The sequence below is a fragment of the Hydra viridissima genome, unplaced genomic scaffold (assembly GCF_058129835.1).
Source record: "Hydra viridissima isolate aposymbiotic clone 2 unplaced genomic scaffold, HvirCarnegie_v1 scaffold_9, whole genome shotgun sequence".
NCBI classification, from domain to species: domain Eukaryota; kingdom Metazoa; phylum Cnidaria; class Hydrozoa; order Anthoathecata; family Hydridae; genus Hydra; species Hydra viridissima.
This window is the reverse complement of record NW_028324308.1, coordinates 6,140,164-6,154,483: the sequence shown is the minus strand read 5'-3', so window position 1 is coordinate 6,154,483 and position 14,320 is coordinate 6,140,164. Positions and strand designations below refer to the sequence as shown.

The window sequence follows — 14,320 nt, the reverse complement described above, 5'->3', positions numbered from 1 at the left end:
AGGAATAAAGTAGTTACTGCAACCTACAACATCTAATTTTCAGAGTAATAAATATTTAAATCTATAGAAACAAAAAATGGTAATTACTGATAGGAGAATTTAACAATTTGAGATTTGGATGGAGGAATTTCACCATACAAAGGATCAACAGAAAATATTTTGTTTTTCAATACGAACATCTAAAAAATTAAAAAATTTGGCTTTTGCTACATTAAAAAAAAAAAAAAAAAAAAAAAAAAAAAAAAAAAAAAAAAAGAAAAAACCTTTTTAATAAAAGAACAAAAATAAAAATTGCCAACAACAATGAAAAAAAAGTTGTGAAAAACTTTTAAACAAATGCTGGTGAATCTTATATTTTTACAAAAAACTAATGCTGAATCTGGCATTAGTTTTTTGCATAACCAATACCTTACAGTTCTCTCACAATATACCTTTGGCTGTATTTATAAATAGGGCAAACAAACTGCTAAATTGATTTTATTTAAATTTTCTGTATTATTTAGTAAATTAAAATCAACAAATACTGATTAAAAGTACACTGGTTTGACAACTGAAATATCAGCCTGAATGCAGTTCTTAATATTTGAAAAAATGTTGAAAAGCAAAATTAGTAACTAAAATAGTTCCCCACATTTTACCGCGAAAGTATCTTTTTAGCATAGATTTAACAAGTTTTTTTTAAGAAACTCTTTCACAAATGGCTTTTAGCTTTTATTATCTTACTAATTTTTCACAAAGCACATGTCCAAAGTCAAAAACTATTATTTATAATGGAGATTTCTGCATCTATGTATGTATGTATGTATGTATGTATGTATGTATGTATGTATGTATGTATGTATGTATGTATGTATGTATGTATGTATGTATGTATGTATGTATGTATGTATGTATTCTATATGACTCATGAACTTTTAATATTTAACTTACTATTTATTTTATTTCTATACAAATAAAAATTTGGATACAGAAAAAAAATTTAAACAAAAATGAAAACAAATTAATTTGAGATTCTTGAAGCTGTTTGTTCAAGTTTTTTAATGTTTTTTCAAATATATTTTTACTAAAAGCAATTTTGTGTATATTTTACATGCTCTTCAAGGATTTATGATGGGCCTAAAAGTATAAACTGCTTGCTCAATATAAAAAAAATTACAATATGCAAAAGTTTTTTTTTTAAAATTCTCAGTAATCAGTGACTAGTCTTAAGTAGAAAAAAAAAATCATTCAAAAAAAGCAATTTTAATATAAATATCTTTGGGTACCAGGGAAAAACTGTAATTCATAATTACAGAATATTTGCCTATATATGGAAGAATGAAATCTTAAAAAGTACATATGGACAGTATTAAGCAGAAAGGAACAAACCCGCAAAAAATGTTTTGTGGTTGAAATAAAAAAGCTCACTCTGGATTCAATAAAAAGAATCCATCGAAGCTCTAAACTAATGTTCTTACTATATATATATAAAGTTCACTTTTAATACTAAAATTCACAGACTTTAGTTGATTTTAACAACCACTTTAAAAATCAATAAGAAAATTAGAGTTAAATTAGTTCAGAGGGTTAAAAAGAAAGATTATTTAAAAGCCTCAGAAGCTATAAGCATTTTTTTAGAAAAAAAAATTCTATAGATTTTTTCTTGTTTTATAAACCTCATGCAGTTCATCATCTTTAAGTGTACCAGGATTAGCCCATGGCTCAATGTCCAACTGGAAATCTGTAGAGTATTTTATTACCCTGAAACAAAGATGAAAAGATGAAAGCATTTTTTAATTAAGTGTTGAAATAGCAAAAAATGTTTTTGATTTTTTTACCATTTAACACTAGTATTTCCTTTATTTTCAAGACTAAGACGGACTATACAATCATCACTTCTTTGAACAGCAGACCCAAAATCAAACTGATTTACAGCACGAGTTGTTTGAGGCATTTTCATTTGAGTGCTGAAACAATTGTTAATGATTCATTTAACCACTTTTTACAAGATATAAATGAGTGAACTATGCTGAAATATTTCAAAATAATTTAAAAACTCAACTTTTAAAATAGAGAAGAAAAGCAGAGAATAAAAATAACTAGAAAAAACTTTGCATTAAGAAATCAACATAGTTTTAGATAAATCTATAAATTCCAAACAATTTTAAAACAACTCAAATTTTCAAGAAAAAATTAAAACCAAAGCATTCTCTAAAACATAAACTACCTGAACCGTGATGATGCATTGTATTTAAGCTCTTCAAGCTCAGGATCAGAGTGTAGCAAATGGTTTAAACTGAGAAACAAAAAATAATACTAAAAAACAGTTGAATAACAATTTAAAAAAATAAAAATAAAAATAAAGCTTTTTAATAATATTTAAAAAGAAAGAATTGATTATACAAACTATATAGGGTAATAAGAAACCATGATATTAGCAATTCTTCGAGTGCTATTTAATCCAAGATGTACTTTAGTTTCAGCAATTTTACAAACCACAGAGTGCAAGCTTACATCAAAGATTCGCTACAGCAATTCTTAATCATTGTTACATACTTAATGAAATACTTGCAAAAGCAGCAAAAAGTCTTTCATCTCTTTTAACTTAAAGTCTAGTTAATGTATTTTTTTTATATATAAAGGTTTAATTTATCAGTTTTGTGTAAAAAAAGAGAATGTTTTGTAATCATTTTGCTTATATAAGCAGAAGAGAGAAAACTTAATGTTGATTTTTTTTTCTGACGTAATAGCTTACTTTGATTTTTCATACTTTTTGACTATGAGGATATAGTACATTCATCCTAAATAGATGACATTCTGGGGATAGAACTGTAGAGTTTTGACTAATTTTCAGTAACTATGAACAATCAAGTTATTAAGGTACAGTTTTTAAAAAATATATAGAAATATTACTAGTACCTGTCTATTTTGAAAAGTTCTAAAAGATATTTTTTACTGTAATATTGAGCACAACCAGCCCCTCGAATATCATTCACAAAGATATGAGGATACACTGCATATACAGTGATGTTGCATAAAAAGAGCTTGGGTTCTAAAATAGGAATTGGCTATCATTGAACAACAAATTATTATAAAAAAATAAACTTCAACATCTATGCAAGGAATAAGAAAAATAAAGTACGAGGTGTTTTACAAAATTTAGTTTTGATATTCTCTTATTTTAAATCAAAATTGAAGTACACTTTATATCATTATTAGTAGAAGTGTTACTTGTAAACTTTATAAAATACCATGTTTGCTCTTTGATCTAAGTTGATAAAAGAGTTGTGCTTTAAACGATCCTTTTCTTTTTGGAGAAACTGTAACTGCTAACATTTTACTTGAGTAAGAAGGTAAGCATAATTCATAATGATCTAGCTGAAACACTAAATAAACATAAAGTTGTTTCAAATTTTAAAACAATTTCAAAACTTTCTTCTTGTTTTCTAGACATTCTAGAATTGTCATCAAGAACATTATGCCATTACACTTCATAATCAGCATTAACTATATATGGTGAAATTACCCTGAAAGAATTATTGTTAACTCTATTTGTGACATGAATTTAGTTTTTTGTTTTATTGGGCAAAAAAGCACCTAAAGTATCAGACATGATTATGTTGAAATAACAGTATGGAAAATCTATTAATACAATAAACACAACAGAAAGTACAATAATAAAAAAGTAAAAATAAGTAATGAAGTTTTTATCAAAGTAGTATTGTAACTTTGATAAAAGCTTCATTTTACTAAATATTAAACTTATTAGCACTCCTGTTTAAATCTTAAAAAAACTTGCATTAAATTTGTGGTAATGATCAATAATGACATATTCATAGCTAAATATGAGTAGGTTACCAACTCCATATACAACTTTGCCAAATGAAGAGTTTTTAATGTTAATATTTTACAATTAAAGCCATAATTGTATTGAAAAATAAGTTAAACTATCCAAAACAAACCATAAATTAAAAGATGCAGATGAGTGAGAAACAATACTACAGTAGAGGAGTCTGGTACAAAATTGATTTGTACTAAAAGGACTAGCTTTTCCTCAATTAGTATCAATATCTGGTTATTTGTTAGTTTGTTACCTGAGGTTGCTTTAGTATAGCACTTCATGTATATTTTCTGTTTCCTGTTGATTTGGTTAAACTGAGGTGTTTACTCAAGATTTATTGCTGTTTCAGCAATTTAAATAGTTTGCTAAAGTAATTACAAAATAAAGATGAGCAACTTAGTACTGAATGAACCACTATAATCTGTACTGGTCCTTTAAGTTTTACTGTTTATGTTCAGCTGTTTGCCCTTATGTTCAGCTGTTTATATCTTTTGTAGACTCCAAAATTATGTTTCACATTTTACAGTAAAAAATTTTTGATATGCAGTCCATTCAGTACCCAGTTTTCCTATTGATGGGTTTACAAAAGTTTTTGTTTTGTTTATAAAAAAAATCATACTACTGTGGTGTGACCTAACTAAGTCCTATGTTTTAAGAAAGTCCTAATTTAAGAAGTGACAAATTCCGTCACTTAAACAAATAAATATTTAGAGAAAAAAATTTAGTTATTTTATTTAACTAGATATCTAGTTAAAACAACTAAGTTATTTTCCACAAATGTTTCTTTTATATATAAGAAATTTGTCATTTCTTAAACTAGAACTTTCTTAAAGCATAGGACTTTGTTAGGTCACACTATGGTAATTTAAATTATTATAATTTAGTTTAATATAAAAGTTATTTAAAGCTTTTTAAAGCTTACCAGAATGGTTAGTGTAAATTAGTGTAATTTTTTACAATTTTTAATACCAAAGGAATCCAAATTAGTTTCTAGCAAAACCAAATTAATTTCTGAATTTATTAAGCAGGAAAATGTTAAAATATCATAAAATAAAAATATACTTTTAACTGATGAATTTAAACCAAGAAAATATGAAGCAATTGGTAACACTTCAGAATGTCAATTTTATATTCATCCCTAAGAACTTACTTGAATCCATAGAAGGAACTATTTCCTCTGAATTTATAAAAAATTCTTCAATAGACAAGAACAAATCCAAACTGCAACCACCAGTGTTATTTAAAACAATATGTGTTCTACTTGTACTTCCAACTATGATTTCACCAACAGCAACACTCTCCTCTTCACACTGATACCAAGAAATAAAACAAAAAAAAACAAACAGCATTCAAAATTTTCTTATATCAAAAAATAGATCAAATATGCACCATTTAAAAAAAAAAATCATATCAAATCATTCAATCAATTTTACATTTAAGTCAGCCTTCTGACACAGATGAAATTATTTTCTTTTTTTTTCTTTTCTATTTATAGTTAGTTAAATGTGAATGTCAATTAGAAAACATCTGCAGTAAATTGATAACTTACACTAATTGCACCACTTTGACTCTCACCAACCATTTTAACAATGTACTTCTGAAGAGTTTGCTCACTAAAAAAAGTTTTAAGATTTAACAGTAAGAAATATTGCTAACACAGTTTTTTCAAATGTTTGCAGTTAAAACTACAAAAAGACAGATTATTAGGAAAATTTCCACAGCTGTTAATTTATAACAATTTCCTATACACAGTAAATATGTCTACACGGTCTGCACAGCATAAATAAAAATTATTTTGATGTTACCATTTTACGAAAAAAGTTAGAGCAAAACCAAATCTTTTTTTTTTTTCTTAAAGAAAACATTAATTTAAACATGTTGTTTATATTTATCTTATATAAATTATAAAGTGGTTTCAAAAAAAATCCTTGAAGATTTTTAAAAATTTTTATCTTTCAGATTATTGTAATAAAGAAACCATAAATGATAAAAATGCAAGTTTTTTTTGTAAGATTGGGAAAAACATTTTTCTACAACTAATAAAGTATCAAGAAAATGATTAACTTTTGAAATTGCACCAAAATCACTCTAAAAACTTGTAACAAGACAGATGCCAACCAAATCTTGGTCTGAAAAGCCGATAAAAAGACAAAAAAAAAAAGAAGAAGGAATCCAAGGGTAAGTTCAAAATATTAGGGTAGAGTAAAGAGAGATGTTACATGGAAGCAAGTAGTTTTTAAAGATCTATTAAAAGATGTAAATCTAGAAAATAATAGCTTTGTCATTTTAAGGTTAAAAGGTCACAATGGTGGAGAGAGCATTGTTATTTAATTCTTCTATAACTTAATTCAAGTAGACTTGTGCAAAATCTGTTTAAGTTAAATTAATCAACATAAAAACTTTTTTTTTGCTATTGTGTTAATTTATGATAATTTTGTAATGGTCAATTATTTTACTAATCTATATCTACATTGATTCTCATTTTTAAAAGCAATTTGTATGCATGTGTGTGAATATAATTTAAATTTGTTTAACATAAAAAATGTGTTTAGCAAAATAAACTTTTAATGATCTTTTTTTCTTCAATAACTTTAAACACTAGTAAAAAACAATATTCAAAACAACAAAAACTCACTGTAAATTATCAATATGAGCCAATAATTTCACTTTAAACAAGTGTTTTAATACTTCAACAGGAGTAAAAGTCCACAAGTGATTCTAAAAGTAAAATTTATTTCAAACATTTCTACAAACCTGTGATATTAAAAAACTTACAAATAAAAAATATATAAATACTTGAACAACTTTACATATATATGTATTATATATGTACAAGGTGTCCTCCAGGGTCACCTTGTACATATATAATACATATACTCTACCACCTTTAAAAAAAATGCTCCTTTCCTTTTTATTTTGAACTTAAACATGAAGATAAGAATAAATCTTTATTCCCTGAAAACATTTTTGGTAGTAAGGAAATAAATGCTTAACGTAGCTAAAAAGAATTTTAAAACAAATCAAGGTAAAATTTCTCTCACAAGTCTTTAGTATATCCATTCAGTGATCAGGTTAAAATATTAAAATTATAGGAAATGAAGCATATGCCACTGATTATTTATAAAACAAATTTTAAAACAAAATTTCAAGAACCCCCCCCCCCCAAAAAAAAAAAAAAAAAAGCACAACAAAGTTAACATTAAAAAAAAAACATTAGCACAGATTTACTACAGTCAATATCTTTAAAAAAAATCTTAATTGGTGGTTTAAATACTGTTGTATATTATGGCCTAGGTGCAAAACTTTCCTAATTTATTATAAGGTATAGACATGCACTATTAAAAATTTATATTAAGTATATCTTTTATACTTCAATTGTATTTTGAGGATTGTTTACTTGATGTAGGGGAGGTAGGGGAGCATTGGGCAGTCGGGAGGTTTGGGCACCCCCTCATTTCTCACAATCTATTATAGATATTTTTTGTTTTCTACCATAGCAATATAGTTTTATAACTTACAACACCGCTCATTAAAAGTGTCAGCTGTCATTTCACTTGGTTGTCAAGTTACTTGCGCTTAACGGTTTGTTGCGTACAAAAGTAAATATCTTGTTTGTGATTTGAAGAAAGATAACAAAGAAATCTGCAAGAAAGTGTAAGTATCTGTGTTAACTTCTTCTTTTGCGTTTAATGAACATTATATTTACCTGGCAATTATGATTCAACATTTGATAAAAATAAACTTATTCAAAGTTATTTGAAAAGTGAGGTTGTGGGGAGCATTGGGCACGCATGTAGGAGGGAGGTTTGGGCATGCCTAATGCTCCCTCTTTTTTTAGCGTGTTTTGGTGTCATACGTTTGTGCTTTTTTGCTATGCCCATTGGATTGAATGGTTAATCATTTCTTATCAGGACAATCCCGTTTTCATTTAAAAAGAAAAATAAATGATGTGAAATCCCTAAAGATGTTATTTTGCGCGCATTGGAAGAGGTTTCTAAAGGAGGAAAAATTAAAACTACTGCGATTAAATATGATATACCCAGGTCTAACCTTCAAAGACACATAAAGCAAGGTGGCGTTGTGAAAGATATTTCTAAATTTGTATCATCCCAAATATTCACGAAAGATGAAGAAGAAAAAATTTCAGAATATCTTGTAACATTGTTTAAACTAAATCATGGAATGTCAAAACTGAAGGCACGCGAATTGGTTTACGAATACGCTACTGCCATTAATAAAAAAAATACCAGACAACTGGACAGAGAAGAAACTTGCATCCAAAGATTGGCTTAAAGGATTTTTTAAAAGACAACCTCAGCTTTCAATAAGGACACCAGAAGCTACCAGTCTCTCACATGCCAAAAGTTTCAATAAGAAAAATGTCGGGGATTTTTTTGAAAATCTTAAAACTGTATATGAACGGGATCGCTTCGGCCCTGAGTCTATTTACAATATAGACGAAACTGGATTATCAACAGTACAACGAACCCAAAAAGTGATTGCTCTCAGAGGCACCAAGCAAGTTGGGCAAGTAACGTCAGCTGAAAGAGGGACACTTGCAACGGTTTGCTCTGGTATTAATGGATTGGGTAACTCAATACCACCCTTTTTCATATTCCCACGGGTTAATTTCAAAACATATATGCTAAATGATGCACCTGTTGCTTCAGATGGAGCGGCATATCTTTCAGGGTGGATGACAGCACCATGTTTTTTTAAATATGTACACCATTTTGCAAAACACGCAAAACCAACGCCTTCCTCGCCAGTTCTATTGCTGCTGGACAATCACGAGAGCCATATTTCAGTACCAGTTCTCAATTTTTGCAAAGAATCAGGGATTGTTTTAATGACTTTCCCACCGCACTGCAGCCAAAAACTGCAATCCCTAGACCTGACTGTCTATGGACCACTTAAAACTTATTATAACACTGTTGTAACAGATTGGATGGTAAGCAATCCTGGCAAAACTTTAACAATTTATGAAATCCCAAAATTAGCAGCAAAAGCCATTCCATTTGCATTCAAGTTGCAAAATATTCAAAAGGGATTTGAAAAACCTGGCATTTGGCCATTCAATTCAAACATTTTTTCTAAAGAAGATTTTGTTTGTTCTTCTATAACTGATCGCTGCTTGCCGGAAGAGAATAATATTGCTACAGAAAAATTGATTTCCGACCAACCTATCATGGAACAGCCTTCAACATAAGAAAATCTGAGTCTAGAGGATCGTACAAGTTCAAATATGGAAGTCACTGGGCCATCTCAAATGGAATCTCTATCTAAAAGCCAGACTAGGGGCGCTATCTATGTAACACCTGATTTAGTAAGGCCATACCCGAATGCCGGCCCCAGGAAATTGGATGGCATGAAACGGAAGAAAGGAAAAACTAGAATATTGACAGACACACCCGAGAAAAGACTCATTGAAATGGAAGAAAAATAAAGACAAAGAAAAAATAAGATCAAAGAGCTCAACAAAAATCAAAAATGCTCTAAAAACGAGAAAAGCAGGAAGATTAGCAGTGATGATGAAATAGAAAATGTTTCCGTTTCTGACGAAGCCCTTGTTGAAATCGATTCATCGGAAGAAGATTTTGATGTAGACGATGTGATTGTTATGGATAGAAATTTCCTGGTCAATAACTTTGTGTTGGTTAAATTTAACACCAAAAAACTGTTTATCATTATGTTGGAATAATCGAAGAGGTTAATCACTCCATGGCAACTGTCAAATTTATGAGAGCAAGTAAGATAAGAAATACGTTTATGTTTCCTGACATCGAGGACGTAGCCAGCGTCCCTGGAGGATATAAAAACAAAATTGCCTACACCAACAACATGGATAAAACGTGGCAGCCTAAAATATAAATTTGATAAGCCTCTTTGGGTCATACCAAATTTAAAATAAGTCTTATTAAGCCCAACATCGTACAGTATTGATCCCAAGTGACATTGTTTAATTTTTTGTAAAGTCTCTGATAAGAAAAAATGTTTGTATTATAATTTTTTATATCAATGCTATATAACACTTAATCATAGCAGTATATTAAAACAATATTGTGCATATTAAATACAGTGCCCAAACCTCCCCTCAGGGGTGCCCAAACCTCCCAACCACCGGGAGGTTTGGGCACTTTGGACTTGTGTTCAAAAACCTTTTGTAACTTTGCGACTAATTATATTACTAAAACTCTTCTTAGCAATAATTACTGCCAAATATGTGTGCCAGATATATTTGAAATAAAATTTTGATTATGATAAAAAATAACAGTTTTATCAGCGTTTATGTAAAAAAGTGCCCAATGCTCCCCTACCTCCCCTACACATTTACAAGCATAAATGTCATTTAATGGAAGACAAATCAAGAACTGTTAAATTGAAAAATGGAACTGCTGCAAATCTTAATATTTGGCATGTTCAAATAGTCTTAGGGATTAGTGCATCATGCATATGAAACATGATATGATAAAGGGTGTGGCCATTTAAACCAATCAATATTTAAATACATGTACAGTCAATAAGAAGAAAGTGTTACATTGTAACATATGTGAATATACCTGTAACTTTATTACAATCAGTCATTTTTCTATGTGCAGCGTTTGAAAATGCAGCTAAGTTCTGAGTAATATAGAGGATATGTTTATTTTGAATTTTTTTTATTATTTGTGATGCAAGTTGTTTGAAGATGCTACAAGAACAAGTCTCTCAGATAGTGTGCAACCTGGTTGGTCTTCCAACTTAACCTCACAACCAAACATTGATTTGGTGAAAGAGCAGATCACAGCAGAGCCAACTGTACAAACACTTACTGAAAACATGAGAATCTGCCTAGCAACTGTTCATATTATTTTGACGCATATCTTCGGTTAAGAAAACTTTTCTCAGTTTGGATTTCTCACAATCTATCTCAAGAAAACAAAGATACAGTAGCCAGAGGTTTTTTCAACAGACAAAATGCCATGTTGATCAATCAATCAGCCTATAGCCTTGATGTAAACCAATGTGACAGTTAGGTGTTTAAAGATTTGAAGAAGTCTCTTAGACAACATGATTTAACATGTGATAAAGAAATTAAGTAGCCGATGCTGCAGTGGTTCAGATCACTACCAGCTGATTAATTTGAAATGGAACTAAAAAATTTGTATGACCATTATAAAGATGTCATAAGGTGTGATGGAGACCACATTTCATCGAAATAACATGCTTATACTATTATTATATAATAAAAATATTGGTAAATTCCTAAGACTTTTTGAACATGTTAAAAAATTTTAATTGGTTTAAGCAATATGACTGAACCCTTTTTTTAAATTTAAATCACATTTACACGACTCAATTAAAATTTGGGTAATTATTTGCTCACACATTAAGTTTTCATGATGGCTTTGAAAGTTGCAGTACTCAAAAGTGTTAAGAAAAAATTTAGATTTGGCATGCTTAAATTAGAAAATTTGCTGTTATTAAGTCAAGTTGTGCAAAACTAAAGATTCAATAAAAAAGGTCAGACTGATTGAAAAGTTATTGAGGTTTGTTGTTGTCCCATTTTTTCAGTTGACAGCCCTAAGTATTTATGAATATTAGTTACTTTCAAATCTAAATATAGTTGCATTAATGATGCCAAAAACAGTGAAACAAATTAATAAAAAGGAAAAACATTTTGAAAGTTTTTCACTACCTGAACTTCATTAGGTAGAATTGTTTTATATTCTTCTTCAACAGATAATATTTGCTGATCATATTTAGAGATTTTCCAACGAAGCCTTTATGATAATATGAACAGTTCTGTATATTTTTTTGCCACTTTAAAAAAAAGAAAAATAAAAACTGGAAAACATTACTTTATAGGGACTCGAGAAGAATTTTGAATCTGTACACTTTGATGTGATTTGTGACCAATGCAAGTTGGCATAAAATATAGAAGATTGCCTTCATTAAATAAAATGTTGACAGTTTCGGTTGTCATAGTTAGATCAAAATCATGATTATATTTCTCTGAAAAATTAAGTGTACATCTAGCTTGAAACCTGCTAATTCCAGTCTTTATTGGTGACATACGATAAACAAATAAATGAAATTTTTCTTTAAGTAAACAAATATCTGGTTTACTACTAAAAACACAAGTATCATCATGAGTGAATGCACAGTGAATAGGATTATAACCATCATTTTGTAGGACACAAGTTCGATATATTGGTTGATCAAGTGAAGTGACTGGAGGTAAAACCATTGTTTTAGATGACCAACTGCATACAGGTAGATAAAACTCACTGTTACTGCCAAAAGTATGCCCAGTGGCTGTAATTGTGAGACACCATGGTACTGTTATTGTATTTTCATCCACTAGTCTGTAATCCCTCATACTCTAAATAGTTGAAAACTAATATATTACAATTTTAAAACAATTTTAAAAATGACACAAAATTAGTAATACTTTAACAAATTTACCTTATAGAATACAAAGGCTTCAAGTTCTGCACCATACATTTTATTGGGGACATCCTGATTCAAAAACAGAATTATCATAAGCAATAAGTTGAATATTGTTCCATCACAACTTTTTGAAAGATACATTAAAAGTTTTTTTAACATATCTTTTATTATGATTGCTTTAAGAAAAACTTTCCTTTGAGTAATATTTTAACATTACTAAGTAGGGTGTACCAAAAGAATTTTCAAAAAAATTAGACTAAAAATTTCCAAATTATCAGTTTTTAAAAAGATTTAACTGTTGAGTCACCTCAAATAGCTACTTCAACCAGTGGGTCAATCAACATAAGCTATTTAGAGGAAGATGTGGCAGGCTCCAGCCTAATGGAACCTTAAAGTCAGGAACAACTCCAACTAGATAGTATACATAGAGTTAATACAGAATCTTATAGTTTCCAATCTTGAAAGAATTCCTATTAAGATGTTTTTTTCACTCTAAAGATGCTTCAGTTGATGAAAAGTTTAGATTGGAGAATCAACCTTACAACAAGACTTTTTAAACCTAAAGAGGTTCTCCTTTAGTCAACTATATCAATCTTTGGCCAAACTTTTATTTTTACTAGGATAAAAGCCTACTGGCTGAAAAAAATTTTTTTTTGTACACCCTAATAATAAGTTTTTATACCACAGCAATAGGTTAAAACAAGCATTAGAAGTTTAAAAAGAGGTTGAAATAAACTTTAGAAATTAAAAAGAACTGTATAAATTTACAGGTTTGAAAGTGACTTTAAATGACATGCTGCTCATTGGTGCAATCTCATTTTCAGCTGGAGTTACAAAAAAGTGATTATTTTCAGCTAAAAATAGAAAATTTAATTATCATAGATGTATAATTTTTAAATCACTTTTGATTGGTGCAAAAAAAATGATCTTTAAAGCAAAATTATATTAGAACATGTTATAAGGTTTTAGATGATTTTTTTGTTATTATTTGAATATTATTGTATTTAATCTTGTATTCTCATGGTCTTCGACATAACAATGTAATATTAACTGAAGGCATCATATCAAATAAAACTCATGTTGAAAAATAATGTGAATACTTTAGTAAAAAGAAAACTTTATTATCACAACTGTTACCATTTATCCAAACACAAATCACTTTTCCATGAGTATGATTGCTAACACACACTGACTACAACTCAAAAGTAGAAAAAAATAAAGCAACCTTGTATAAACAAGTGAAGAATAAAACAAACAAATTCAGAGAAAAATAAACACTAAACAGAGTTTGCTTAAACTATTGTTTTCTATACACAATAAATAAATATTATTTTCTGTATATAATAAACCTAAAATATTTTATATAAATAAAAAAATATATTATTTTATAAATACTATTTCTTAATATAAAGAAAATAATATATGCCAGTTGCAGGTAATATATAGTGTCTTCAATCATAAAGAACTTTTAAATAATAGTACAACAAATAATAAACTAGAAGAAGGTAGAAATAAAAAAAAGTCACCTTATGAAAAAGAAAATTCTCTTTAGCAATTCCAAAGTTCATACTTGGAACATCAACACAAACATGTGGAACTATGGAGTACTACAAAACACAAAAAAAAAATTTGCTAAGACACAATTATTGAGTATTGCAATAAAGTTAAGATGTACAACCAAACACATCTTACTACTTAAACTTCTAACACAATAATATATCCTAAACAACTAACATAATAATTTTTTTACGCAATACAAAACACAACTAAATAAATAAACATTCACCATATTATCACTTAATCCATTACAAAAAAATTCATCAAACAATGATACAGATCTATTTTTTGTTAGATTACTGTCAACTTCTTTGTCAACTACTTGCAATAAATCATTTTCATCACGTACAATTTTTTTCTCTTCCATCAACAGCGAAATATTCTAAACGGATTATAAAAATATTTTTGAAATTTAAGGATTGTAGACTAAAGCTTGAATATTGTTGTAAGCTATGGACCATACAAAAATATAAAGCTTATTATATGCTATTTTTATAAGCTATGGAGTAT

General features: G+C 28.6%; 2 protein-coding genes and 1 pseudogene across 3 annotated transcripts in view; 1 reads left to right on the top strand and 2 right to left on the bottom strand.

The window, feature by feature from the left end:
• LOC145185579 (RAC-gamma serine/threonine-protein kinase-like) overlaps window positions 1–14,320 on the bottom strand; it is a 385,494-nt gene that overhangs the window by 130,451 nt on the left and 240,723 nt on the right. The window lies entirely within an intron of this gene.
• Window positions 1–14,320, bottom strand: part of LOC145186156 (cilia- and flagella-associated protein 65-like) — a 259,850-nt gene that overhangs the window by 4,807 nt on the left and 240,723 nt on the right. For both annotated transcript variants that reach the window (XM_090099055.1, XM_090099056.1), the window contains exons 13-28: window positions 14,040–14,192; window positions 13,780–13,860; window positions 13,391–13,445; window positions 13,022–13,107; window positions 12,269–12,322; window positions 11,662–12,185; window positions 11,499–11,583; window positions 6,456–6,538; window positions 5,370–5,433; window positions 4,971–5,130; window positions 3,231–3,365; window positions 2,899–3,031; window positions 2,207–2,275; window positions 1,818–1,946; window positions 1,656–1,740; window positions 88–179 (exon numbers count right to left, since the gene is read on the bottom strand). In XM_090099055.1, the coding sequence (XP_089955181.1) occupies window positions 88–179; window positions 1,656–1,740; window positions 1,818–1,946; window positions 2,207–2,275; window positions 2,899–3,031; window positions 3,231–3,365; window positions 4,971–5,130; window positions 5,370–5,433; window positions 6,456–6,538; window positions 11,499–11,583; window positions 11,662–12,185; window positions 12,269–12,322; window positions 13,022–13,107; window positions 13,391–13,445; window positions 13,780–13,860; window positions 14,040–14,192 (1,988 nt within the window). The remainder of the gene's footprint in view (window positions 1–87; window positions 180–1,655; window positions 1,741–1,817; window positions 1,947–2,206; window positions 2,276–2,898; window positions 3,032–3,230; window positions 3,366–4,970; window positions 5,131–5,369; window positions 5,434–6,455; window positions 6,539–11,498; window positions 11,584–11,661; window positions 12,186–12,268; window positions 12,323–13,021; window positions 13,108–13,390; window positions 13,446–13,779; window positions 13,861–14,039; window positions 14,193–14,320) is intronic.
• LOC149883749 (uncharacterized) lies at window positions 8,018–9,731 on the top strand (annotated as a pseudogene).